We start from the raw sequence: 27,906 nt of genomic DNA on the forward strand, positions 1-27,906 counted from the left end.
GTCTGCTTTTTCAAGTGCTCCCTGCTGCAAAACATCCCAGTCACATGTGACTCTCTTCTTAAACAGTGGATGCAGGCACTGAAAACGCTCCAATAACCAGGGGGCCCTACATTTACTCATCCTTTACTATAGAGGGGTTGGAGAAAGTGTCCATCACAGAGGTCTGTAATGTCTAATAGAATGTCTCCCTAGAATGTTCTCATGGACTGGGAAGACTGGAACATTCAGGTACAGTTCCTTCCCATTTCCTCCACAAAACTATCCTTGGTTTGTCTCCTTTCAAGGAGCGTTCTAGAATTTTAGAACTGAAGATTCTTAACATAGGAGAGAGGACTTTGACATTATCTGAAGACTAAGACCGTATCTTGGTCAACTTTCTAACCCACTCACCTTATCTAGTCAAAACTTATAAAGTATGGCCCATACCAAGATTCATCTTTTTAGAGCTTTTCCTCTGACTACATGAATGATACGATCATGAACAGTTTGTGCTAATAAAAAGTTCTGTGAATGATAAAACATGATACACATGTGGGAACTTTCACAACCATTCTCTCCCTAGAGCCTCACATAACTCTTACAACAGAGGCACTAGCGTGGAGGAAATAAACTCGCAGCTAAAGTGACATGTCCAAGGTCACATACACGCCAGGAAATGGCAATGCTGATCTAGATTCCAGTTTTTAAATGGGATTCTCTTTCTACTACCCTCCATAGAGGTTAAATATTCCTACATACCCAAGAAAAATGTTAATTCTTGGAGGCAGATAAATGCCATTTCTAGGAATCCTTCTCAGTTTCAAGTATTTATTTAACAGCATTTATCAAGCACCTACTATGCATCAAATATGGCACACAGTGTTGGGGATACAGCGGCTGAACAAGGGCAGAAACGTCTGCCCTCAGTTTAGTTCAGGGCGACGATAAACGAGAAATAAATGTATAAACAAAACAAGTGACAAGTGCTCCAAAGGAGAGAGCAGTGCCACAGGGGAAAGTGCATATGCTTTTTGTGAGCACTATTTCAGAAAGGGTGCCCAGAGAAAGGCTCTTAGAAAAGGAACATTTAAGTTGAGATCAAGCTTGGACTTCAACAGGCACTTAACGAAAGACACTTTCCCACAGAACTAGTTCGGAGAAATGCAAAGGAGAAAAGGAAAACGCGTTCAGCAGTTCCGTATGCACAGTGGCCGCTCCCAGGCCTCCACCCTCCGCCGCCAGGCTGGCTGGGAAGCGGACAGTTCCCGGCCTATCCAGCCGCCGCCACTAGGGGGCCCTCCCACCCCTAGAGGCACTGGAGCCCTAGGCTGCCAAACTGACGCCCGATACCTAACGGTCCAGGCCTCGGTGACCTGGCTACAGGCAGAGGCCAAGGGCAGCGCCGAGAGGCCCTGAGGCCCTAGGGAATCGCGGAGGGCACTAGACTCCTCAAGGAGACGGCGTCCTCGAGATTACAAACCCACCACAGGTTGAAGCCCGCGCTCCCTCCGGGAGAGCCCATTTCCGGCGCCTGCAAACCGGAAGTATCGCCTCGTCCAATCCTGATCCTTCCTCCGCGCTCAATTTTAGGAATACTTCCTTCAGTATCAATCAGCACTCAGGAAATGCGCATGCGTCGTGAAACAGTAAACTTTGACCTGGAGACGACCTCTTCTCTTTCCCCCTCCCTTGTTGGGAAGATGGCGCTGTCCAGGGTGTGCTGGACTCGGGCTGCTCTGTGGGGTTCGGCTGTCGCCCCTGGACCTGTTGTCACCCGGAGGCTACAACTTGGTCGCTCCGGGCTTGCTTGGGAAGCCTTCCGGTGAGGGACCTGGAGAGATAAAAGCACTTTTGATGTCCAGTCCCTCCAGTGGCTCAACCTTGCTTGCTTAATTCTCGGGGTTGCACGCCTTTGCTCGATTTTTTTTCATACTACAGGATTCACACTTCGATCTCCGCTAAGGAACTGGTTCCTGATCTGTGGACTCTCAGTGCCCCATGTTGTCTATTCTCTCCCGCATGTCCTAAGCTTATTTTTCAGCCTCCTTTTTTCAGTTTAGGTTTTACCGCTGCTATCCAGATCCTGCTTCTCCCTCTGGCCTTAGCTTGCAGTGCAGATTCCCCAGGACTTGCACGCTTTCCAGGCTCATACTACTTCCTGACTTCTCTTACTGCTTGGCTTCTGCCAAATCTGTCCCTCTCATTCTGATTGTTTATGTCTCCTTGAACCCAAAATCTTCTTTGGATTTCAAGTTTCAAGTCATATAATCTCTGAGATTTGTATTTTACACTAGAGACCCCAGGTGTGATGGGGTTTCTAGGATTGGTTCCCAAATAGTCTCTCTGATCTTCCTTGTAGGTCTTCGAAACTTCACCTTTCTCCAAAGTCAGATATGAAGAGCTTGATCTCTTATGTGGTGACCAAGACAAAAGTGATTAACGGGAAATACCATCGTTTCTTGGGTCGTCATTTTCCCCGCTTCTATGTCCTGTACACAATCTTCATGAAAGGTAAAAAAAAAAAAAAAAAAAAAGCTATAATAGAAATCCCTGAATCAGTTTTGAGCAATGTCAGAGAGTTAGAATAAGTAAAATTATTTGCAGGTTCTGGTGTGGGGGTGTGAGCTGGGTTGTGTTTTGTTTTATAAATGTTTATTCAACTAATTCTTATAAATTAGCAGTTCTTGAAAATATTTCTAGAAAAATGTTGTGAGAGACAACTTCTGAGAACATGGAAAGGAGGAGGATATAGGTTTATCCTTGTATTTTTCTTAACCACACTCCTGGCTGTAGAAGTTCCTTGTCCTGCACAAGGGCAAGGATCTATGGCTCCACAGAGCTACCCTGTGACTTACCCTTTGTTATGGCCCATAAAAAAATGTGTCCTGATGCTTTCTACAAACCTATCTTAGATATCATGTTGTAGTGGAAATAGCACCACATATATTTGGCTTCTGAATGTTCAGGTTCAACTTAGAGATATGCTAGTTACTGAGAAATTACATAATGTCAGATATTCACTCAAGCCAGACTGCCTGATTCAAACCCTAGCTTGTCACTTAGTGACTGTGTCACTGAACTAGCGACTTACTTCTCTGTCCCTTGGATTTCATATCTGTTATATAAAAATAGTACCTACCTGTTGACCACATTGTTGTAAAGAAATAAATAAATATATGTCAGATTCTTAGAACAGGGCCTGATCTATAATAAATGCCCAATAATGATAGCTGTTAATATTATTATATGCTATACTTAAAACACTATAATAAACCACCACATTGTCAACTCTACTAAAATAATTGCTAACTTCATGGGCTTGAAAAGTTACCTATTCTTATCTATGAAGTGGAAGTAAGAATGGCTGCCTTGTCTGCTCCCAAGGTGTATAACTAGGACCAAATAAGAAGAGGCCGAGAGCATTTTTGTTTGTTTTAAAAACTTTAATTATGGAAATCTTAAAATATACACAAAAGTAGAGAGAATAATTAACTTCCATGTACTCAACATCACATCATCTCATGGCCACTGATCTTATTTATATGCTTGCTTTTTCTTGTATCATTTTGAAGTAATCTGGGGATAATTTTGTTCATATATATGCAACCATTTTTTTAAAACTAAAGTCTTCAAGAGGGGTAGAAGGGAAGGGAGGGGAGTAGGAAAAAAAAGAAGCAAGCTATCTCATGTACAGGTATAAATTCCCTATGATGAACGTTATCATTCTGTATATCTAAAATGTACCAGCAAAATAAAAATTTTTTTAAAAATCTAAAGTCCTAGATAAATGTAAGACTTTTCATAGAATAAAGATTTTAAATGCAATCATAGAAATATATTGAATTATACTATCTATAAAAGTGTTTCAGAAAGGAGATATTAGTATCTGGCTGGGGAATGTAGGGTTAATGGAGCAAGACTTCCCTATGAGAGTTGGGCATGGTAGCACATTCCTGTAGTCTCAGTTACTTGGGAAGCTGAGGCAGGAGGATCACTTGAGCCCACAAGTTTGAGACCAGGCTGGGTAACATAGTGAGATTCTGTCTAGGAGGACAATCATTTCATACCAGAAGAACAGAAACCCAGGGTAGTTGGAAGAGAGGTAATGTGCTGGAGGAAAAAGGATGGACAGCCTCCAAAGAATTTCAAGCAACCTAATTTAAAGCTTTTATCTAATCTTGGAGTGGGACAAGTATATGTGTATGTCAGTGAACATAGAATAAGAAGTTGTGGTAAGATTCAAACTGGGTAACAGCACACTCTGTCCTCTACTTTAATGAGGCAGGATTACAGATGTTTTGGGCTGATGCCAAAAAAGCTAGAAGAATAAAGACAAATATGTGGAAGCAAAGTATAAAGTTTCATCAACTTCCATACCGGGAGATGGAGCATTTGAGACAGGTATGGGCCAGGGGCAGATATGCAGAAGTTCATGGTGAGGAAATTACAATTAACCAAGGTCTCAAATCTTTTTCGTTCATGTTTTATTTTCTTTCCTTTCATGTTCACGTGTGATTATGGTTTTCCCCTTTGCTGTAAGACCAAAGTATTGAAGTGAATGAGAACATTTGATTATTTGTTAAAATTGGGTTCATTCAGAATTGTAGCCCTCTATAGCATAGCTCCATAGTTTTCTGGCATGCTTTCTGAGTAAAGTTGTAAGCACTAAAACCTTGTTTGTTTCTCAACATATGAAAATCTCTAAGGATTCACAGGGCAGCAGGAATATAGTATTTGCTAGTCGCTTGATGAACAATTTTGAAGTTGAGAGTAAGAATCTAGGACCAATTCTGCAGTTCAGGAAGAATTCACTTCAGAGATTTGATATGTCAGACTCTATATTAGATATTGTTTAGGATACAAAAGTGAACACACTGGAGATTCTCTCCTCAAGGACCTTTACCATCTAGTAGTAGATAGAAACAAACTTGGTCTTTTCTCTGGGTTATAATAGAAGTTGACTTCACAGTGGGATGGAGGTATTATCCGTTATATGAACTTAATTTGTGTTAAAACTGCATCTGTCTTTATTTCTATTTAGTTCCGTCAAGACGTCACGAAGTGTCTTTTCTTAGGTATCATTTCCATCCCACCCTTTGCCAACTACCTGGTCTTCTTGCTAATGTAAGTACAGACTTGCATCTCCTCAGCATCTTAAGTATATTTAAAAAATTATCTTAATAAATTTTCATTTCAGAAGCTAGGCAGAGGTTATCAAACTTCGTGCTCCAATCTGCTCATCATCCCAAGGTTCATAAAAGCCAGCCGATAACCTTGGTTCCTTGGACACATCAGAATGGTAGCAGTAGGTGTCCTTGCTGCCCTGGGTGATGTGAAATCAGAGTGCGATCTTCTCCATCAATCCTAGAGTTGGCATCTCGCTTCCTGAGAGGCATAATAATTTGGGACAAATTTTTTTCTTCAGGGAAGTAATGTATTTCATATTCTGATGTCATGGTTTGATTACTTCATATTCAGAGATGACACTCTAAACTGTTACATATTGTTCCAGTTATCTCTTGCTATATAACAAACAACCTCAAAAACTTAATAGCTTAAAGCAACCATGATTTTGTGGGTCAGGAATTTTGGCATGGCTCAGAAAGGTGATTGATTTTTCTCACCCATGTGGTGTTGACAGGTTTCTCAGTGGAAGCTGCTGAATAGACTAGTCTGAAGGGCCCACGATTACTGTTATGTCTGGTACCTTGGCAGGGATAGCTGGAAGACTGGAACGGTCAACCACAGTGCCTGCATATGGCCTCTTCAAGTGTGGCAGCCTCATGGTAGTAGATCTTCTTATATGGCAGTCAGGGTTCCAAGAGTGAGTGTTCCAGTGAATAAGAATCTGCATGACCTTTGATTACCTTGTCTTGGAGTTCACAGAATCACTTCTGCTCTGTCCTATTGGTTGACTGAATCACCCAGATAGAAAAAAAAAAAGGACATAAACCTCACCTGTACATATGAGAAATGCCAGAAAACTTGTGGCCAAGTTTTAAAGCCACCACACATGATATGATTAAAAACCAAATTTGTTGTCTTTTTCATAGTGTATTCATATAAGGACTGTGCTACAGGTAGGGTGATCACATCACATACAGTGTTCAGCTTTGTCTGTAACTCAGTCTAAAAAATGTTCTTCACGTGCTTCAACTCAAAAGTTTTATCTGATTGCTGCGTGCCAGGCTGTCCTACTCCTGCTTCCATTCATATTCCATTTCAGCAGTATTGCTCAAAATTGCGCTTCGTTCGGTATATCCTTAAACCCTGGGCTAAATTTTTTTTATTTAAGAAAAACATTGAGGTAGAAAAATAGTATCTCCATCCTTTTTTCCTAGTATTCATGTCTGCCAGATGCTTGCTTAGCTCACTTTGAAAGATAGTTTCCACAAATGACTTTGTGATTCTTTTTCCTTTTAGGTACTTGTTTCCTAGGCAACTACTGATCAGACATTTTTGGACCCCCAAACAACAAATTGATTTCTTAGATATCTATCATGCTCTCCGGAAGCAGTCCCACTCAGAAATCATTAGTTATTTAGAAAGGGTCATCCCTCTCGTTTCTGACGCAGGGCTCCAGTGGCATCTGACAGAACTATGCACCAAGGTATTTCTCCAGTTAACCTTCCTGCAAACCAGGACTCTTGTTAGATCCAGTGTGCACTAAAACTAGGAAGAAGGGCTAGTCATGATCTTCCTAACATGTACCAATCTCTTACCTCTCCCAAGATACAGAATGGTACCCACCCAGCAGTACAAGATATCCTGACTCTCAGAGAGTGTTTCTCTAACCACCCTCTGGGCATAAACCAACTCCAGGCTTGGCAAATGGTGAGCACTTTGAGATTTTCTCTTCCCTACAGGCTCATTCTATTTCAGATCTTTGAGATAATACTATTTGACTTTCTTCTGTTCTGCTGTCATAGAAAGCCTTGAGCCGGGCCATGCTTCTCACACCTTACCTGCCTCCTCCCTTGTTGAGACATCGTTTGAAGACTCATACCACTGTGATTCACCAGCTGGACAGGGCTTTGGCAAAACTGGGGATTGGCCAGCTCTCTGCTCAAGAAGTAAAATTGGTAAGGGCTTAATTGAAGTATCAAGCAGTATCCCACAGTGGCCTTGAAGTTTATGAGGACTCCTTGTCTTGTTATATCAAAACCCAATCTCGGGGCCGGGGATTTAGCTCTGGTTCTGCCGCCTGCCTCGCAAGCACAAGGACCCGAGTTCCATCCCCAGTACAAACAAAAAAACAAAAAACCCAATCTTTAATCTTTCCATTTATTTCTGTCTTCTTTTTTTTTTGCAGTGTATTAAACTAGTGGGAAGGAATTGCCCATAGTAGTTTTATTTTGTATTTCTTTTCTTCTAGCATTTCAAAAATCAAGGACACTACACTTTTTAAAAAATTTATTTATTTATTGTTTTGAGACAGGGGTCTAAGTTGCCTAGGCTGGCCTAGAACTTGTGATCCTTCTACCTTGGCCTCCTAAGCAGTTGGACAACATTGCACTTTAGACCTCCTGTTTTCGATTGTATAGCTGTTACTGTAACCACACCTGAGATAAGTGATTTGAAAAGAAGAAAGGTTTAGTTTGGCTCACAATTTTGGAGGTTTCAGTCCATGATCAGTTAGCCCTGCTGCTTTTAAGACAGGAGCACATCATGGCAGGAAGTGCATGGCAAAACAGAGCTGCTTACGCATGACAACCAGGAAATAAAAGGGAGACTGGAAGAGGTATCCCACAGGGCACACCCTCAATGACCAGAAAGTCTCAGGAGACTTCTCCTCTTAGTTTCTGCCTCCTCCCAGTAGCATATGGAGGGGTCTAAGCCTCCATGGACTCTTGGGGGCCATTTAAGATCCAAATGATAGCACAATGCTTCTTTACTTGTTATCATAACCATCATTAGTTCAGGTTCTCATGGTGAAAAGTTTCATATGGGCATAAAGTTGTAACTTTTTAAAGGAAATCTAGGGTTATTTGTATATTTCCAATTCCTTGGCATACTCACCACATGATTATTCAGGACCATTTCTCTTCTGAGTGCCATAGGCTTGCTATCTCCGTGGCCTGAATTCTACCCATATTGCTGAAGACAGGTGTCGAACTTGGCTGGGGGAATGGCTACAGATTTCCTGCAGCCTGAAAGGTAAGACACATTTCTGCGGTTACACCACTGAAAGCCAAGTCATTTTTGTATTTTATTCTGAGATTATTTTGTGGTTATTGAGTACTGTGAGGCCTTTATCTAACGTGTCTACTTGAAAGGGCACAAATTCACATGCCTACTCCATGCCTAGGCAGGTAATAAAGGAGACCGTGTAAGACAGGAGACAGTGGTGGGATCATGGGAACCCTGGAGGGAGGGCGCGCTATCTGAAGCAGAGTCTATCAGCCTTGACACCACTGACATTTTATTCTTGGGGAAGCTACCTATGCATTCCCAGATGTTTAGCCACTTCCCCAGCCTCTCCCCACTAGATGCCACAGAACCCCTTTGTCCCCAGTTAGGACAACCAAAAATATCTCCAGACGTTGCCAAATGTTCCTGGGGCTGAGAGAGCAAAGCGCCAGGCAGAACTGTCCTAGTTGAGAAGCAGTAATCTACAGACATCACACTTACAACAAAAATGCTGTACTGGCTGGAAAAAGTTATCAAGCTTGAGGGTAGGTATCAAGCCTTTTGGGCTCTTGTTTGGAACCTCTGGCTAAGTCTTGGATATTTTTAGGCCTTTGGCTATCAGGGTAAGTCTACTAATCTTGGAGCTGAGAAAGTCCCTAAAGTGCCAAATTCTACCAGAAGAATCCCAAAGTGACAATGGTGTTTAGTACCATTGGCACCACTTCTGTCACAGGAGAATTGAGAAACAGATGAATTGGAAAAAAAAGAGATGAATTTATAGAAAGAGTGGGAACAAAAGAAAGCATGCATACAGGGGCTGAAATAAAGCAGGGAACTTTAACAGTAGCCTCTTAATGCCACATTAATTGCTACTTGGTTGGCTGCCTCCAGTTTCAATTCCTATACATGCAGGCAGTTAGAGGGCAAAGTGTTCGCTCGCCAAACCACTAACACTGACGGTGTTTTCAGAAACCGAGCTGTCCCTCTTGCTGCACAACGTGGTCCTGCTTTCTACCAACTACCTTGGGACAAGGCGCTGAGTGAACCATGGAATGGACGCCACTGTCCTGCAGTCATATAATATAGCAGTGTGGGACCAAAGAGCACTTGTCTGCAGTCTGTGTGCACGGTTAGGTGTGCAGGAGGCCAAGGAGCAGGTGCCATGGGCTTCACAGTTGTCACCCTTGTGGGAACTAGACATTCCGCTTACAGCTCAAACTAGAGCCCTTTTCAAGGGTGGCCCATTTGAGGTGTCACATGTCTCCCTCATAGTAAGCTGGAGTTGGCAGCAACCTCTGTACTAGGCTTTTGCCATGACGTGTCACTTTCAGGTCCTATATAGTATTTTGCCCTTGGGGGAATCATTTCACGTAAGATCCATCAGCTCCCATGTTCTTGACAACTGGTGCGTTTTTCTGTTAAAGAACTTCCAGCTGGTGCGAACATTACTAGTGAGCCTGGATCATTTATATCCATGCATGTACTTCCTTCAGTGCTCCTTTTTTTTCTTTTTGGTACCAGGGATCAAACTCAGCACCTTTTGGTTGCCAGGCAGGCACAGTGCCATTGAGCTACATCCCCGGCCCACCTTTGCCTCATTTCTGATATGACTAAAAGCAGGATTTTTTGGTCCTCCTCACTGGTGTGGGTTAACTATTCCTTTTCCTTACAAATTCCTTTGAACATTTTTTTTTGGTTACCAGGGATCAAACTCAGGACCTTGCGCTTGTGAGACAGGTGCAGTGCCACTGAGCTAAATCCTCAGCTCCTGAAAAAAAATTTTTTTTTTAATGACTTATGGGAACATTCTGAAGGGAATGATTAAAAAGGAAGTGCTGCTTGACCTCTTCCCCAAGGTTTACAGCCTTCACTCCCACATTGTCTTAACTTTTGGGCTGTTGGACAGCCCCTAAGGGTCTTCAATTCTTTGCTACCTCCACTGTGTTGCAGAATCCAACTGTAACTGACAGTGGCTTCTTTGGGCCATGGGTCAAAACCTTAAGGTACTGATTACTGCCCTGGAAGACCAGGAAAGATCTGCATCAAGACAGTAAGTTGGACATGGCTTTTGTGTGTACTTCCATGATCTGTAGTTCTATAATAACTTATTCTAATGCATGAAGCACTGTTTTTAAACTCAAGTAAAGACTACCTGAAACCAGCTGATGAAGATTACTTATATACACTCTAATCATTTTGCTAAGGCTCCTTTTATAAGTCAGATTTAATTAATAGATTAATAGAGATTTAATTGGTTGGAATAGAACCTTCTGATAGGATGGAAAGAAGTTTTGAAGAAACTGGTTTGATCTTCTGGTGGACATTTTAAGGTGGTAATTAGAAACAGAAAAAGGAACTACAGACAAAGGCCTAAGAGGGCAGGAGCAAGATGTGCTCCAGCTAGAGGTATATATGAGCAGGTGAGGCAGGATAGCAGGCTCTTGGTGCTCCAGAGAGAAGATTCTACACTTCCATCACAACACGTTCCCATTATCAGCATTAATTCCTAATTGACCTAATTAGTTCTGGTCAATTAGGAACTGAAGAAGCATCCTTTCTCTAACAACCAACTGTGACCTGCTAAGATAAATAACACATCATTCTTTTGAATATTTCTTTAATATTACATTTAAATATTCTCTTTAAATACGGCATTATCACAATGTAAAGAACCTAAAGGGGAAATAATTGTTTTCAGAGAACCAGACAAGCTTTGGATTCACATTGAAAATACTACTTATGTATACAGTATGTGAGAAAGCTGGTAATAAGCTTCATTTCTTTTATCTAGGCCTAGATTGAGTGGGCCTGAAGCAATCCATTTCTATGGTCAGAGGTCTACCTTTTCTAACAACCATGAGCTATAATTTTGTCCCATTTAGGTAGCACCAGAAATGAGATGGACTTGGTTGTAGAAAAGGCCCTTTGCTTGACAAGAGTTAATGCTAAATGCTAACATTTAGCATTTGAAGTTTGGAGTTAGTGCATCAAAACTGTATTTAATGAAGGGATGGGCTTAGAAAGTGGAGTTTTACAGAAATATCAAATATCTTGTGGGTTGGCAATGAGTTTAATAATTGCAAACAATTTCATTGGATCCCAAAGGCTAATGTCTTTCTTATTGAGCAGTTGGAATCTGCCCACTAAATTAAGCTGGCGCTTCATAAGGAGAGAATTTGTAAAGCTTCCTTTTCCTTCCAACAAATTTTCAGAGTCTTTTCTCCATGGAGCTGAATTCCGAGGGAAGCTTCAATCTTGTGTTTGAGAGTCCCGTCTAAGGAGGGGGAGGGTTACTCAGTTTGGAAGAATTATCTAAATCTCAGGTACCCTCAACTCTGTTTTATGAGCCTGGGGGGAGGGGAGAGATATAGACCTATGCACCTAATTGAGAACTCCCTTTCTAACATAAAACCAAACAAAAACAGGAATGAACAGGAAAGGCGGAATGGATTAAAACATGTATCTGTATTACAAAGCCCTTGAGGCTCAGATTTTATAGGTGAAATGCTGCTGACAAATAGATAGGGGTTGCTTTAAGACACCAGAGCCTTAACTATCCCATAAGAAAAGGGTTTATGAGCAATTAGGAATGAACAGTTATCTCCCCTACCAAAAAAAGTTTTTATTCTTTTCATTCCTGGTTAATAAATCATACTGGAAGTGAAACATGGTATATGCTAGAGAATAGTGTTTTGCTCCCTACTGTGTCCATTTCAAACAGGCAAAGATAATCTATGCCAATAAAAAGAAATCAGTGGAGTTCAGTGAAGCAGATCTTGAAACATAAGCTAGACATAAGAGGAACAGGAACCACTGACAAAGGTAAGGACAGAATTTGAGTTCCATCCTATACATTTCCAAGGCTACAATCAGATTATGAATCCTTTGGAACTTGGGAGTTGTATGGCATTTTAATAATCGGTTTGTCTTCCAATATCTATGTTAAGATGAAGGAGGTCCAGTAAATATGTGCAATTCTTGGAGTTGAATTGGAATAGTGTAAGAACTCTAACCCTGTATATCCAAAAAGGATCATGAGGATAGATACAAAAAAAAAACCCAACAAACTAGTAGGTGTCCTTAGATTGCCATATCATATGTTCCATTTAAAGCTCAGATCTTGGGGCGGGGGCTGGTTGGGGGTTGGATGAAAAAGCAAACATGACACCAATCAAATCATCTCTCCAGACAACAGGCTGTTCCTGTGGCCTCCTTTGGACATAGTTAATGCTCTGTATGGGCTCCTGTGAGATGGGTGAGACCCGCCTGAAGCTACCCAACGGAGCTAGTGTTAAGATAAAAGCAGAAGCCTTGGGCTCTTTATACCACATCCCCAGCCAAGTTAGCTCTTTTTCTTCAAAGGAAAAAATGATAGAGAAAAAGAAGACAGACAAGTTAAACTCTAGTACCTAAAAGCATGTGAAAGAAATACAGTAATTCAAGTTACAGACCAGGAATCCCCAGTGTGGGGAGCTGGTCAGAGAACACCAAACATGTCAAATATTAACTTATTTACCAAATAGGGGTCAGAGGAAGGCAGGTTTAAATTTTTAGAAATTCTGGAGGTTCTGTATAGAAGCAGAGACGCTTCTAGCCCTCCTCTCTAGATCCTGCCAGGTGATCTTGGCAACTGCATGATGAAGACACACCAAGATGGAGTATTAGAATAACCAGAGGCAAATGAGTTCGTGCCCTCTCTGGAGCCCAGGAGAGCAAGGGCTTTGCCATGCTGTTCAAATTCTTGTGTTCTGGTCCCTACATAAAGAATAGCTGCTTGAATTACCCAGCTCCTCCTGTGAGATCCTACCTCTTTGTTCTGATGGCCCAGAAAGCCCAGTATTGGGCACTGTGCAGCCGCCTTTAAGACTCTATCCCCAGGTCGAGCTGGAGCTGGTCTCCTTGGTACTGTTTCCCTTTTAAAAAATACTTGTACAAACAATCCTTTCCCACCCACTCCTCCCAAAGACCCCAATAAAATAACGTGGGAGCAGCAGCTGCTTCTACAGTCTTGAAGTGGCATTAGATAAAATAGGGGAATAAATAGAAAGTGGAGGAGAGGCCCTATCTCTACCACCGTGTCACACCACCAGAGGGAGTTCTAGGGCAGACTCTTCAGGGGGCCGGTCCTCCCCCTGCCGGGAACTCTTCTCCGGCCCGCGTCCCTCTTCACTGTCCCTGTGGAAGGGGAGGATCGAGGGGGACCAAGAAGGGTGGAAGTCTTCCTTCTCGGGCTCCTTGGGGTTACAATCTTCCGGCAACAGCGCTCCTAGAGTAGGTGTTTTTCCCGCCTCTGATTTACAGAGGCCAGCTGGGTCTGTGGGGCTGCAAGCCACCAGTGAGGTAACAGGGAGAGAGAAGACGTTGAGGTCCTTCTCCTTGGGGAAAGGGGCTGTGCCTTCTTCTCTACCAGGCTCTCCTTTCGCTCCCACCACTGACCTCTGCTCCACCTGGTAGAAGACCAGGGGCCCACTGTTCAAGTAGGGTGGGCTGCTCACCGTCGAGGCCGACGGGTGGTCCGAGTTCTCAGCGAAACACAGGACAGAGGAGCCTGGGGGTAGCTGTGCCTGGATGAGAATGGGGGCGGGGAGGCCTGGGCACAGCTCTTCGGGAACAGCCAGCGGCTCCTCCAGGATACACACCCCCAGGCTCGCCATGCTCGAGTCCAGGCTGGCACTGGAGCCACTCGAGTCCTCCTCAGCCTTCAGCCGCTCCAGTTCCTCCGCACTCTGCAGGTGCATCACCGCAGTCTCATTCTCAGCGAGGAACTCCTGGAAGTCCTGGGTCTCAGAGTCCTGGGCCCCTGTCAGGCTGCAGCCCGCGGCAGGTGAGGGCTCCTCCTCTGGGGCCGTCGGGCGGCTCACCTGCCGCTTGCTCTCCAGCTCCAGCTTCATGATGGTGTGGAGGTAATGAGTCCGGACTCGGATTGGATTAAACTCAATGCGCCCAGCCATGTTCCCGCAGCCATCCCTGGAGCAGCCACACGGAAAGGACATGCGATCCACCTAAGGGGGGACAGGGAGGTTGAAGCAAGATGGGACCGAGACCATCGGATCCAACAGTGGAAATAGAGGCATCAATTGGCAAACACAGGCAGCTGGGATTTGAGGTCTCATAAGAAGAGAAGCGAACAATGCAAAACATAACGTGCAGTGCAAGCTAACTGAGGACTAGATGGTAGTTATCCGAACACGTGCATTTGGATTCCAGCTCAGCCACTGATGAGTGGCGTCACCTCAAAAGAGTCACTGACTTCTCCCTAGGGCTTTGTTTCCTCTTCTAAGTAAAACAGTAGACAAAAATCACATCAAAGGCTCCTTGCAGTTAGATAGTCCAGAGATACCTCTCTGAATACTGACAGTTCTCAGAGAAGAAATCGGTGTGCCTCGGGACTTCCAGAACTTACCTGGTTCAATGAGACAACAAAAGACTGGGCCCAAGCCTACGGCCTTCTGCAATGACAGGCATGGGACAGTGAGTGGAAGACCCGCTAGTTCAAAACAATACACTCTGGGGAAACTAAGCAAAGACCCCTTAGGTTTGCTAAGGGGCTAGAATGAAGGTTCAAACAACAGACAGTATTTCCCTACCTGCTTAATTTTTTCCCTGAGAGTTTAACTAACTTAGTTCTGAAGCAGTAACCAAGATAATTAACTTATAGACCAGAGATAATTGGGAAAGGAGATGCTTTCTACCTTATCTCCCCTTCCTATTCAAAAGGAAGGGCGAAAAACCCCAACACTACAAGTAAACATTAAAAACATGAGTAAGCAATAAGCATGTACGCCTACTCAAAATCTTTCTAAAACTGTTCTCAGGTCTGTGAATAACAGACTGACTGATTATGGGACCTAAATATGAAAGACTCTATTTGGCCCGGTCTGATGTAGCTGTTTGTTACTTGCTTAAAAATAAGAAATAAGGGGCAACCCACACTCCAGTCCCCCTGCAGTCCCTTTTAGACAGAAGCTTTCCTCCTCTCAATAAATTTTTCCTACTCAACCTCCATTGTTCCTAGAATTCATTCTTCAATTTTAGAAAAGATGAAATGAGTTTCAGATACCTAGGAGGTTTGGGAGTTACATCTCTTCCCCCTACATCAATAGGATCTCGCTAAGTTGCCCAAGCTGGGCTCTAATTTAGGATCCTCCTGCCTCAGCCTCCCAGAATGCTGGGATTATAGGCATGTGCCACCATGCCCAATTTTTGGTACTTTATTTTTAACGGCTTTGCATTATAGGTACAGGTACCTCCACAGCCTAAGAATCTCGTCATGCTTGTTCTCTTTCTTGGTGGATAAGAGCTGTGGAACTGGAGCATGTTTACGGATGGGGACCCCATCTCTCTGGATGGGCAGCCCCCCATCTTCACTGGTACCCACACCACACACCCTGACCCTGGGGGAGATACACTACCCAGCCAACTTTGACTGACCTGGCATTTAATCCCAGCCTGGCTACAGGCACACGCCTCTGGGTCACAATACAGTCGACAATCACAACCACACTCTTCTCGAGAAAGGCGGATGGCTCGAAGTTCTTGCTTTTCTTCAGCATCAATTCGGTGAACCCCAGAAGCCCTCAACAGGGCCCGTCGCCGTTTGGTGGGCAGAGGCTGCAGGAAGAAGTAATCATCCACCTCCACGTTTTCCACATCAATGTCTTCATCTGAAACGTCATCCAGCGTCAGGCCATCGGCCTCCACCGACTCCACTGTCCCATTCTTGGTCAGCTGCCAAGAGACGGAAAGGTCAGCCTCGGGAGCAACAGCAACACCAACCTCCTCACACGGAGTGGCACTGAATGTTGGACTTGTGTGGTGAGGGGAAGATCTGCTCCCCACACAGAAGCCACTCTGAGTGCGGCTACTGAACTCAAGAACATGAAAACGAAAAAGCAGAGGGAGCTTCTGTTTGTGTGCTGAGGGGAATACTGGGGATTGAAACAAGGCCTGTGCACTGAGCTACATCCTCAGTCCCCCCACCCCCTTTTGGGACAGAGTCTCACTAAGTTGCCCAGGCTGAGCTTGAAATTCGGAAGCTCCTGCCTCAGCCTCCCAAAGCACTGAGATTACAGGTGTATATCACCATGCCCAGATGAAAAACTGAATTTTTAATTTTAAATTAAATAGCCACATGTGACTAGTAGCTACACACTGGTCAAGAGAATAAAAGCAGAGAGACAGAAAATCTTATGTGGCCCTACCATCACCCTGTCAACACAAAGCACGTCATCTTTCTAGGTCCCAGTTTCTCAAAAACCTGTCTCATCTTCCATCCTAGAAGATAACCTATTCCATCCACCACTCCCTCCAATCCGACACTTCCCCTGACTTTGGTTCATTTGCTTTCTAACACAAGGCATATTACTGGCTGGATGTTCCTGGGATATACAGATATGCCTGTAGAACACCCTTCAACTTGTATGTCACAGAATCCAAAATCACCTTCTAAGGAAGGGCACATTAAAATGTGATACCAGGCTACCAGGTCTTTGTCAGCAAATCTGAGTCCCCACAGAGAACAATTATCAGTGCATGCTAAGAGCAGCTGCATTTTATTGGTAGGAGCAAATTATAATTAGCTGCCAGAGAAATCCCTCACTTATATCCCAGGATCTAGAAGAATGTACTCTTTCTCCCTTCTAAGCCTTTTTTGACTTTAAAGAAAATCACCATGTATGAGGTAGGGTGGTATAAATAATACTGAGTATGCTACTGATGGGCAGTAGTCCAGGTTATCTGTGCCGATACAAACAGAGCCAGGAAAGGGAATGTGTGTGTGGAAGAACAGACTGAAGACAATCCGTAGCTGAATGAGTTCTGCAAACTCACTAGAAAATCCAAGCCAAGAAAAAAAAAACAGGGCCTCACAGTCCCTGGAGCTCTATACATTGCCAGCAAGATGGGAGCCAGGTGACTAGAGTGTTTGGTTTATTTCATCAGACACCCAGAGAGCAGTGCTGGGAAAGGAACAACTCCTAGGAGAGATGTGATGCAACAGGCCTGAGTAGGAAGCCACAACCGGGGTGGTTTGGGAGCAGGGGTGAAAAATGAGGAGAGAAATAATGTGGGGCTTCCAGGGGGCTTTTCTGTAGACCTTAGGCTTGCTCCTGTCTGTGCCACAAGGGTTGGCCTCCTCCTAAGCACCACCCTCCCTCCTGCTAACCTCTCAAAGGAAAGAGATTAGAGATGCAACAGAAAGAAACTTGTGTGTAAGGAGAGAGAATTTAACATCACAGAAGTGGCATTTCAAATCAGTGAGAAGTCTTTTACTCATTAAATGGTATTAGATGCTGAGGCAGGAGGATCACTATGAGTTTGAGGCCAGCCTGGGCTACACAGTGAGACCCTGTCTCAAAAAACAAACAAACAAAAAACCCCAAAAGGTATTAGGAGAACTGAATATTCTTTGGGAAAGAAAAGTTGACTAATTCATACCATTCAATAATGGATTCCACATGGATAATGTTTTAATGCAAATATTAAAGTAATAAAAATAATTTAAAATATAGGTAACTAAAGCTGCCCACCTCTAAAGAATGACTGGAACAGCCCAAAAGGAAAACAAACATTAGACAGTATGTACAGAATACATATATTTTTTAGATCAACTGCCTCCCTCATAGAATATAAAAGAGGGGAAACCTTTCAAAGAAAAGAGGACACTGGACCTGGGAAAGGTAAAGCAAGGGTTTTCTCTTGACATGCAAAGATGTTTAGATGCCACCACTGCTGGTGTACACTAAATATTCTGCTAATAAGTAGAAATCCTTTATCTCAGTCTTTGGTTTGTCTGGCTTTGTCCCTGGAATTCCTACAAGGAGGGGAGGACAACAGAATGGTGTCCTGTTTTGACAGATCGTTCCTCTATCAGTTAGAACCTAGGAGTTCTCTTCTAGAAGGGAACTTTAGCACTGATGATAAGTGTTTATTTGCTTAGTTGTTGCTATAGCAGCAGGAAGGTGACAGGGTCAATGACAGAATTCCTCAGACTCAAGTCAGGGAAGCCTGGATATCATTCTAGTTAGAAAAACAGGTGGAGGCTTTAGAAACAGGCTGAGGGAAGCAGACAAGAGCTCTCAAAGAGACAAAGAGTAAGACCTAGTTTTCCTACACCCCTGCCATCGGTTCTGCTCTTCTACCGCCCCCTGGTGAGTATCACCCTCAACCCTGGAAATAACAGCCACCTCTTTTAATACAGGTCAGCATGCTTTGGGCTCATCACAAACCTGGGAGAAACTTTTTCTGCACAGTGTGGGAGATCAAAGCCAGGGCTTCATGCACGCTAGGTAAGTGTTCTACCGTTGAGCTACATCCCCAGCCCTAGGGTAACTTCTGAGGACTAGTGGGAAGTGTGGCCTTAAAGCGTCCAAACAGTGCTAAGAAGGATAGCACACGGTGGCTATCAAGAACCACCTGAGGGGTAGGGGCCTAGCTCAACGGTAAAGCACTTGCCTAGAACGCATGAGGCTCTGGGTTCTACCTCAGCAGAGGAAATAAATAGCTATCTGAGCTGGATATTCTCCCAGCCCCTTTCTCCTAACCTAAGGAGCTGGTACTGTATCAGATGGTAGGCACAGTACCGTACAAAACTAAATAACTACGTGATAATGCTGTTGTTTGGATGGAGAAGACTATCACCTATAGATGACGGAGGTTACAGACACAGAAGAACCCTTTCAGAGTGCCAAAGTTCCCAAACCTGTTCTATGCATTCATGCAAAGGAGATTTTTTTTTTTCCAGTACTAGGGACTGAACCCAGGACCCTGCACATGCTAGGCAAGCACTCTACTACTGAACTGTATCTCCAGACCTTTTTAAAATTTCATTTTGAGACAGAGTCTAAGTTACCCAAGCTGGTCTTGAATTAAAAACCCTCCTGCCTCCGCTTCCTGAGTAGCTGGAATTACAGGCAGGTCCTACCACATTGAACCGGGACAATCATTTGACAGGAAATTGAAAATTGTGCTTCTTTGGGTTCCAAGTGACAGACGTAAAAGGCTTTAGGTAGTCATTGTTTAATCTTTTTTAAAAATTTGATGGAGGATAAGAGGGTGAGGAGGAAGAATTCTAGAGAAGGTATTTTTCTATCTCTGGTAAATATCTCCTCCTAAGACAAAAAGAAGGGAGGCTCAGACTGACATTTGATTCTAACTCTGAGACTTATTAGAAAGATTTGGGGCCGGGGATTTAGCTCAGTGGTTCCTCCGCCTGCCTCAAAAGCGCAAGGTCCCGAGTTCAATCCCTCCCCGCCAAAAAAAATCAATGGACTTAGCAGATGTGGTGGTGCACACCTATAATTAATTCTAGCATTCAGGAAGCCGAGGCAGGAGGATTCCAAGTTTGAGGCCAGCCTGGGGTACACAGTAAGTTCAAGGTGGGCTGGACTACATAGTGAGACTCCATCTCAAAATGAGCCTAAATGATTTCCCACTTTGTCTTAACATACAGGAAGAACCAGAGGCCCCAGATCCCTTGGGCACCTTCATTTTCTTTGCATGAAGTTTCTCCTCCTTCAGGTGCTCACGAAGAATCTCTCGATGGTTCACTTCCTGCTCTTGGGCAAACTCACAGAGTGTGTAGCTGCGTACAGAGTTATGGCGCTGGGCCATGCCCAGAGAGCTACCACCCTGGCTGGGCACACTGGTGAAACCCTGGCGTCGGGCGAAGTAGTACACAGTCACCTGGTCAAAGCGTACATTCTTCCTCCGAAGCTGCTTCTGCCGCTTCAGGATGGATGTAGCTAAGAAAGGAGCAGAGACAGGTTACTAACGCAGACACTGGCTTTTTGGGACCTCACCCTTTACCTATCCTGGCTTTTAACTTTTCAGCTTCAAATATACTCTCTATACTTAGAGAATTTTCTAGTATTTTCGAATCATAAATGCACAGTTGGAAGGGGCCTCCCCCCTCCGCCCTTTGTGTTTTGTAGACAGGGTCTCGCTATGTAGCCCAGGCTATCCTTGAACTCACAATCCATCTGCCTTAGCTTCATGAGGGCTGTGATTACAGGCATGCACCACCACACCCAGCTGGAAGGGGCCTTGAACCTCAGCTGGTTCATATCATTGCTTCCAAATTGACTTCACCTAAACAGATGACCACAAAATCTATTTTTAGACAGCAGATGGAATGAGAATTGTTAGGTGATCTTTCAGGATATAATAATCTGCAGCTTCACTGGCCACAGGTGGCAATTTAAGTTAATTAAAATTAAATACATTTTAAAAATCAAGTCCTCAGTTGCACTGACCATATTCCAAAGCTCAAGAGCCACATACAGCCAATGGCCACCACTGGACAAGGCAGATGTGATACAGATACAATACATTTTATCCTAACAGAAAATTCTATTTGATAGTATTGTCTACAGCAGGGGATGACAAACTTTTTCCCAAAAGGGCTAGGTAGTAAATATTTTAGGATGTATAGGTCGTGAGGTCTCTGGTGAACTACTCCACTGTGTTGCCACAGCATGAAAGTAATGAGACAATGGATTAAGTGTGTTCCAATAAAACTTACTCACAAAACCAGGCAGTGGTCCAGATTTGGCCCATGGGCAACCCCTGATCCAAGGTATCAGAAGTTCTTTCCAAGAACTAATTAAGCCATAAGAATTAAAAAATCCAGGGCTGGGGATTTAGCTCAGTGGTTTCACTGCCTGCTGCGCAAGCGCAAGGACCCGAGTTCGATCCCCAGTACCAAAAAAAAAAAAAAAAAATCCAGCCAGGCATGGTGGTGCACCTCTGTAATTCCAGCACTTTGGAGGCTGAGGCAGGAGGATCCCTGTGAGTTCAAGGCCAGTCTGAACTACATAGCAAGAGCATGTGTCCAAAACACCCCAACAAAACCCCAAACCAAAACAAAAAGAATTTAAAAATTCAGGGTGGGCATGGTGGCACATTCCTGTAACTCCAGGACTGGGGAGGCTAAAGCAGGAGGATCTCAAGTCAAATTCAAGACTACACAGTGAGACCCTATATAAAATAAAATAAGATAAAAATGATTTAAGAAATCTGCCAAGCATGGGGGCACATGTCTATGATCCCAGCACTCAGAGGCTGCAGCAGGAGGACTGCCCCAAGTTCAAAGCCAGCCTGGGCTACATATAAAGAACCTGTCTCAAAAAAGCAAAACAAGAAGAATTAAGAAACCTGGAAGTGCCCTGGTTGTATAGACTGTAAGCATTTATGTCCTGCTACTGCTAATTTCCAGAAAATCCATGGAAATCTGCTAGGGGAAGGTAAGTCCTGAATTCCTCCTCCTTCAATCTACTACAACCCCTTCTGGGGACCCACATGCCACAAGACATGTAGCATCAGCTAGAATACATCAGGCCTGAGTCTAGGTTATGGGAGCACTGAGGTCCTCTAAAGAGCAAGGGAAGATAAGGGTGAATCCCCAAGCTGGCAGGAGCTGTCCAAGAGCAGCCAAGGGCTCTGTACTTGGGAAGCGTGGGTGCAGATGAGACGGAGTGGCTCACTCACGTGTGAAGCTGGCAGTTGTAGGAGGATTGAGGCTGTCGCAACTGTCAGCACTGTCGCTGCTAGAGATCTCATCATCTGAGTTGGAGACTGATGAGCCCACATCCACATCATCAAACTTCCTCTTGAGACCCGAGCCCGTGAATGCATCCATTGGTTTCAAAGGGTTTCCTTGGGAAGCCCCTGCTCACCACCAGCTGGCCAGGTGCATTAGGGTTCTGCCCAGGGGAAAACAGGAATCAGCACTGGTGTCCTAAGGCAGTACCCCACCACACTTAGCTTTCTAGTTCAACAATGATAGCACCTGGCCTAGCACTGATGTCTGATTTCTCAGGATCAGGTCATTTCTCTCTACTGATTCTAGCTAGTATTTTCCTACTTTTACTTCCTCTAAGTTCCCCCAGTCTCAATGACTGAACAACAAGATGAGTAGCAGCGGCACCTTTCCCAGTAGAGGGAAGGGCTCTGGTTCCAAACCAGCTGGGCTTAGGCTTCATTAGCCCAGGGTAAGAGCTGCTCTCCTCTGACCACACAGGAGTTCTCCAAGGGACCAGTGGGAAGGACTGGGGACCAAAGGCAGAGTTATCCTTTGCCCACACCAAGACCAGACCCAATGATTCTGCCCTGTCATAATATAGTATGGCATTTCCCAAAGTGTGTGTCTTACTAAATACACTAATTCTATGGATATTAATAGTCTTTACATGGAAATAGGTCACTGTGTCAAAATAGTTTGGAAAACTGCTTATGGCTGGACACAGTGGTACACAACTGTAATTCCACCTACTCGGGAATCTGAGGAAGGGGTCACAAGTTCAATGTCAACTTGAGCAATTTAGTGAGACCTTGTTTCAAATTTATTTTATTTTATTTTATTTATTTATTTATTTATTTTGGTACTGGGGATCAAGCTTGGGACCTTGTGCTTGCAAGGCAGGTGCTGGCACCACTGAGCTAAATCCCCAGCCCTCAAATTAATTTTAAACCAAGTAAGGTGGTATACGCTTATAATCTCAGCACTCTGGGAGTCTGAGGCAGAAATACTAGTTTCAGTCCAGCCTGGGCAACTTAGCAAGACCTAATCTCAAAATAAAAAATGAAAAAAGGGCTGGGGATATAGCTCAGTGAGAAGGGCCTGGGTTCTATCACCAGCACTATTCCCCCTCTCCCCCCAAAAAAAGAAGAAAAAGAAAACTGCTCATGGTGGAAACAGCTTAGAAACCTTTTTATATACTAATGAACATGGCAAAAGCTGGGAGAAAACACAGAATGTAGTGTTTCACAAACCTGCACAATTTCCAAAGTATGTTAGGGGGCAGATAATCTTCACAGCACACTTTGGGAAATACTGCGCCAGGCTCTCAATTTTGAAGGACATAAGCTGTCAGGAAAACCCTTGACCTAGATCTTCACAAGTATAAAATGTCTCCCCAACCTCCTAAAAAGGGCAAATTTGCTACTAAGGAAAGGACCCAAAATTACAATTTGCGCTGCCTTCAAAACCCAGACTGGAGATGTAGCTCAGTGGTAAAGCACTTGCTTAGCACACTCAAGGCCCTGGGTTTCATCCCCAGCACCACCAAACAAAAAAACCAGAATCTTTCCCAATCATACTGGTCTATCATCATCCTCTGTGCAAGGAAAATGTAGCTTTACAATCTTTGCCCTCTGAAAAGAAACCACAAGGAAAACAAATAGCAAAAGAAGAGGCAATTTATTCTGGTTATATCACTATGGCTGCCAGTGTTTTCAACATCTTGTCACATAACCCAAGGAGTCTGAGAGTTCATTTCCCAGGTCCACATCTTTCTCCTTCTCTGACTTTGGAATTAAATTCCAGGTCCACGTCTTTCTCCTTCTCTGACTTTGGAATTAAATTCCAGGACATGAATCTGCTCAGGAGAAATGCCGTCAGAACTGAAGCCACGTGTGATGAGATATGAAGACTCCCTCACTTTGCCTCAGCACTGCCAGAATCATCTCAGACTATGATCTCACTAGTTGCTAATTATGCAGCAGGAATAACAACGCTGCCCAGACCGACAGGGCTGCATTACTGCAGAGCAGCTACCCAGAATATATACACTGTGGTGGCAAGAGATGCCTGCTACAGAGCTACTTTCAGAAGTATTTGGAATTTGGATCAGCTGTACAAAGACAACCAAACATAATAAGTATTTTAAAGTTATTTCCTAATCTATCCAGATCACATCAAAATTCTGCATTCAAGTCACAAGATATACCTAAGAAACCTCAACCATCATAGGTCCCAGACAAACATGTTCCTCAAATAAATTTGGCCTGGAAGAGAGGTGAAAAAAACATCAAGTATTTGATAAAATTACAATTAAATTTTAAAATATCCTCAAACTATCAGTTCTGTTTTTCAGATTAGAATCTGGGGTCATATTCTGGACTTTTTAATGAGTTTTTAAGATACCTATAAACTACAAAATTTTTTCATTCCATTCTATAAGTGGGCACAGAGGTGTGGACAGACACACTTGTGATTAAGTACTTCTGTGGGTGCAATGAAAAAACAGTAATGTTGACTACTGAATTTAATCTTTCTTTTCCACTTAATTAATACCTTATCAACCACAAAAGAAATCTGGCTGAGCTGAAAATCTGCTTTCTCAGAAAGGGCTTAGTCCCCCTTCAGTTTCTAAACTTCAGATAATGCTAGTACTAGATAAACGGCCCTTTCCTTGCCCTGGAAGCACTCAGGGATTTAGGATTGGAGGCAAATGTGCACTCCTGTTCTTCCCCCGGGTGTCCCTCTGCTTCCAGGAGTGTGAGTTTCCTTTTGCTATTTCTCATCTCGTCCCACATGGGCTTGGGTTTGGTCCAAAATCACCTTTATTACTAAAAAATTCCACTGCCTTAACTAGTTGCTCTCAAGAGTATCATTTCTCTTTAGGTTATTTTCTGTGCACTAGAATGCAATTCCAATCTCTTCCTCCTTTATTTGGTATATCGTCCCCCACCTCTAGAGGTTTCTGGACAGTGATGGAGATAGGTAAGAAAGAAAAAAAGGTATGAAACCTAGGACAAAAATATTTTCCTTAAACTGTATGCAAATAATCAGAATCTGTGTAAATTATGTGCATATTGACCTATGATCTAGCTATCTCATTAAAGGGCTGGGGATGTAGCTCAATGTATAGAGCATTTGCTTAGCATCTGTAAGGCCCTGGGTTAAATCCCCAGCACCACAAAATTCAAAATTACTCCATAAACTAGGATGGCACTCTGGAAAATCCTCAAGGAGGCCAGGGATTTAGCTCAGTGGTTTCGATGCCTGCTGCGCAAGCACAAGGACTGGAGTTCGATCCCTGGTACCAAAAAAAAAAAGAAAAAGAAAATGCTCAAGGAGACTCCACTGCCCCAGCTTTCTGCGCCTTATCCAGGATCTGCTGGCCTAACTTTCTGACATCAACTCCATTACTTAAATTTTAAAAATTCCATCCACTGTGTCCTGACAACCAATATAGGTTTACATCTCAACCCTTTCCTTTTTTCAACTCTGATGTGAACTTGACTTATTCGATAAAAATGGTCATGGGCACCAAGAACAAACCTTTCATCCACTTCCATAGGTCCCTGAAGAATCTTTCTTTGCAACAGCTAGTAACTAGAATAGTTTCCATACTTTCTAATTCACCAAGTTATTCTTTCAATCCACAACTAGAAAGTCATTCTCACCTCTCTCAAATACTCTCTGGTAGAGGATAAATGCATACATTCAAGATATACATTTATAAATTATAATACAAGCACTTAAACTCATACGGAAATAATCAAGGTGAGACTGGAAATGCAGGTCGTAATTGACAGTTAACTGTCAAAATGACCAACCCAAGCAACAAATGCTATTGGACAAATAAATGCATCCCTCTATAAAAGCTTTTAAATGCCTGTGAAATGAAGTCATCTGACATTCTCTAGCTTCTTGCTTTATGGTCTTTCCTCAAGTGTTTCTAACTAAACATTTCCCAAAGGTATATGAAGTAGTTCAGAGTCACAAAATATAGAAGACATTAAGCTAGCACCAAATAAAACCAGCATGTGTATTTTACTACTCGATCTAAGTTTTTTGAGGCCTATAAGGACTCTCATAACCATCAAAACAAACCAAAAACCCTAGAATATGTGGGGCTAGCAAAAGGGACTTCCCAGGAAAAATTTGGTGGAAGCAGAATGTACTTTCAAAGTTTAAATAATATAAACCTCATTCTCTTTCTTTTTCTTTTCTTTTTTTTTTTTTTTGAGGCAGGGTCTCGAGTTCAGGCTGTGCTTGAACTATGTAGCCCAGGCTGGCTTTGAACTCACAGAGATCCTTCTGCCACAGCCTCCCAGGTGCCGGGACTGCTGGCATGCACCACCACTCCTGACTAATCCTCATTCTTAAAGGAGTCCAAAATATTAAGATGAGGAACATCTTACAGGAGAAAGCCTCTCCACTTAAGGGGAGCCCAATCTTCTACTAAAGGTCAAGGTACCTAGTAAGAGCAGGAGCACTAGGCTGTATACTTGGGTTAGAAGGAGAAAGGCTTGCTGCTAAGTGTTACGCTACACCTGAGTAAGATGGCCTGCCCTGTTTCTCTTTTCAATGTGACTGATTCTCAAATACTATGAATTTCATGGCTCCATGTGTCCTCGTGATCACCAGGATCACAAGCTTATAAAGTACTCAAGTGACAATCTCCTGTAGGTATTTAAAGAAAGTCCCCTTGGCCCTCCAGTTTTTACCCGTTCACTCACACAAGGTTTGAATCTGGCTTTTCCATGTCTAAACTATTATCGTAGTGAGGGCACAGGCTCTTTGGGAGAACCGGAACATGATGCTGCACTACCTCTCAAGGATATTGAGTCATTTAAGATGGGTACACCTTGGCTTTGGAGATTTACAAGACAGAAAACCAGTAAAGAAGGAAAATGTAAATCAACCATGGATTTACCGTCAACTGTAAACTGCTAGACAAGAGGACAGTGTTGTCTCTTGGGGACAACTTCTAACCTTTCATAGTGAAGAAAGGTTTGTGGGTTACATTGTCGCTCTAAACCCTTTTAAAATGATCAAGACCACAGCACTAAAAGGGATGGATGGCAGTAGGCTGCGTAGTTTGGGCCTGTGCAAAAAGATAAAAGCTAGCAAGCAGGGCAAACGATGCTTTCATTTTCACACACAACGCTAGAAAAATAGGAGACATTAGGAAGCAAACCTGAAGAGTCAGATCAAGTCATAGTTCCCCTTAATGAACACGCCGGATGAACCCTTCAGCTCTCGACCCATTTCTGATTCCTTGCTAACCTTCCCGCTCATTCCAGTCGTCCGCAGCCCCTGGTGAGCCTTCCTCATCCCTTCCTGCCTGCTACTCAAAAATTCCCAACCACTCCTCCCACATTTTCCTTTATTTCCCCTCCCCTTCCTTCACCTCCCTCCATCCTACATCACTCTCCACTCCACTCCGAACCTCAATCCTCATCCACAATCCTGCCGGCTTCCAAACCGCCCATCTGTCTCCCTCGAGCTGCCCCCACAGGCCGGGCCGCGTCCCCGCTGCCCCTTGCTCCCACGCCTCTTCCCGACTCGGTTCCTTCCCAGCGGTGTCCTAGCTCCCCGCCCCCCGACCGCTCCCGTCTGAGCTTCCCTTTCTGACCCCTCCATCCGCACGGCTCAGGGCTTGACCACTCCTCCACAGCCGCCCGAGGGCAGATCCCGAGAAAGGACGAGGCGGCACCCTCCGCCCCGCACCCCCAGGCCCATTACCGGCCCCGCCGCAGCTGCCTCCTCCCGAGATGGTCTCAGCCGCCCCCGCTGCCGCCGCCCTAGCCCGGGAGGGAAGGAGGGAGGAGCGAGCGAGTGCCGGGCCCCGCGGCGACGGTCGGGGAGCTCCCAGGGCTCCCAGGGCGGCAGGGCGGAAAGGGAGGGTGAATGGGCAGGCCGGCCAGCAGGCGGAGGGGTGCGGGTGGCTCCGGCAGCGCGGGGAACCCTGGCAGTAGAAGACCAGAACCGCCCCGGCTCCGGCTAACAATAGGCTCCGGCCGCAGCGCTCCGGCTCTTATAGGCGCCGGCACGTCCTGGCCGAGCCCCGGAGCAGGCTGGGAAATGGAGTCTACGTACGGGCCCTGCGCCCAGCGCAGGCCGGGAGTTGGAGGCGGCGAGTGCGGCAAAGCCGGAGCAAGCGGGCTATCCGGCCGCAGAGGCGACGTCTGAAGTGCACCCTGGAAAAGCAAGTTTGGTGCCATTGCAGCCTTTGGAAGGGGAAGGCAGGAGACCCTCAGCTACACATCTTCAACGACTAAACGAAT

General features: G+C 44.2%; 2 protein-coding genes across 14 annotated transcripts; one reads left to right on the forward strand and one right to left on the reverse strand.

The window, feature by feature from the left end:
- Positions 1–1,611: 1,611 nt before the first annotated feature.
- Positions 1,612–27,256, forward strand: Letmd1 (LETM1 domain containing 1). 11 transcript variants are annotated; one of them, XR_002388943.2, is made up of 10 exons: positions 1,612–1,801; positions 2,339–2,490; positions 4,265–4,380; positions 5,021–5,103; positions 6,403–6,589; positions 6,712–6,813; positions 6,909–7,061; positions 8,040–8,136; positions 8,495–8,654; positions 9,079–10,270. XR_002388943.2 is itself a non-coding variant. In XM_004862958.4 (10 exons), exons 1-10 carry the CDS (start codon positions 1,680–1,682, stop codon positions 23,479–23,481), a joined length of 1,107 nt encoding a protein of 368 aa, XP_004863015.1. In that variant the 5' UTR covers positions 1,612–1,679; the 3' UTR covers positions 23,482–23,635. The 11 variants fall into 11 exon arrangements, 6 of the variants coding, with proteins under 6 accessions (XP_004863015.1, XP_004863019.1, XP_021098832.1 ...); XM_004862958.4 differs by lacking the exons at positions 8,495–8,654; positions 9,079–10,270 and adding exons at positions 18,308–18,395; positions 23,475–23,635; XR_002388948.2 differs by lacking the exons at positions 8,495–8,654; positions 9,079–10,270 and adding an exon at positions 23,475–27,256 and having other exon boundaries at positions 8,014–8,136.
- Positions 10,710–27,492, reverse strand: Csrnp2 (cysteine and serine rich nuclear protein 2). 3 transcript variants are annotated; one of them, XM_004862967.4, is made up of 5 exons: positions 27,365–27,492; positions 21,595–21,809; positions 19,591–19,850; positions 15,541–15,837; positions 10,710–14,111 (listed from the first exon to the last, which is right to left on the reverse strand). In XM_004862967.4, the coding sequence occupies exons 2-5, from the start codon at positions 21,743–21,745 to the stop codon at positions 13,188–13,190; spliced, it is 1,632 nt and encodes a 543-aa protein (XP_004863024.1). In that variant the 5' UTR covers positions 21,746–21,809; positions 27,365–27,492; the 3' UTR covers positions 10,710–13,187. The 3 variants fall into 3 exon arrangements, with proteins under 3 accessions (XP_004863024.1, XP_087056277.1, XP_021098831.1); XM_087200151.1 differs by lacking the exon at positions 27,365–27,492 and adding an exon at positions 22,879–23,479; XM_021243172.2 differs by lacking the exons at positions 21,595–21,809; positions 27,365–27,492 and adding an exon at positions 20,081–20,186.
- Between the last annotated feature and the right edge of the window lie 414 nt (positions 27,493–27,906).

The sequence above is a fragment of the Heterocephalus glaber genome, unplaced genomic scaffold (genome assembly GCF_053883595.1).
Source record: "Heterocephalus glaber isolate CG9 unplaced genomic scaffold, H.glaber_assembly_v1.0 deba00001733, whole genome shotgun sequence".
NCBI classification, from domain to species: Eukaryota; Metazoa; Chordata; class Mammalia; order Rodentia; family Bathyergidae; genus Heterocephalus; species Heterocephalus glaber.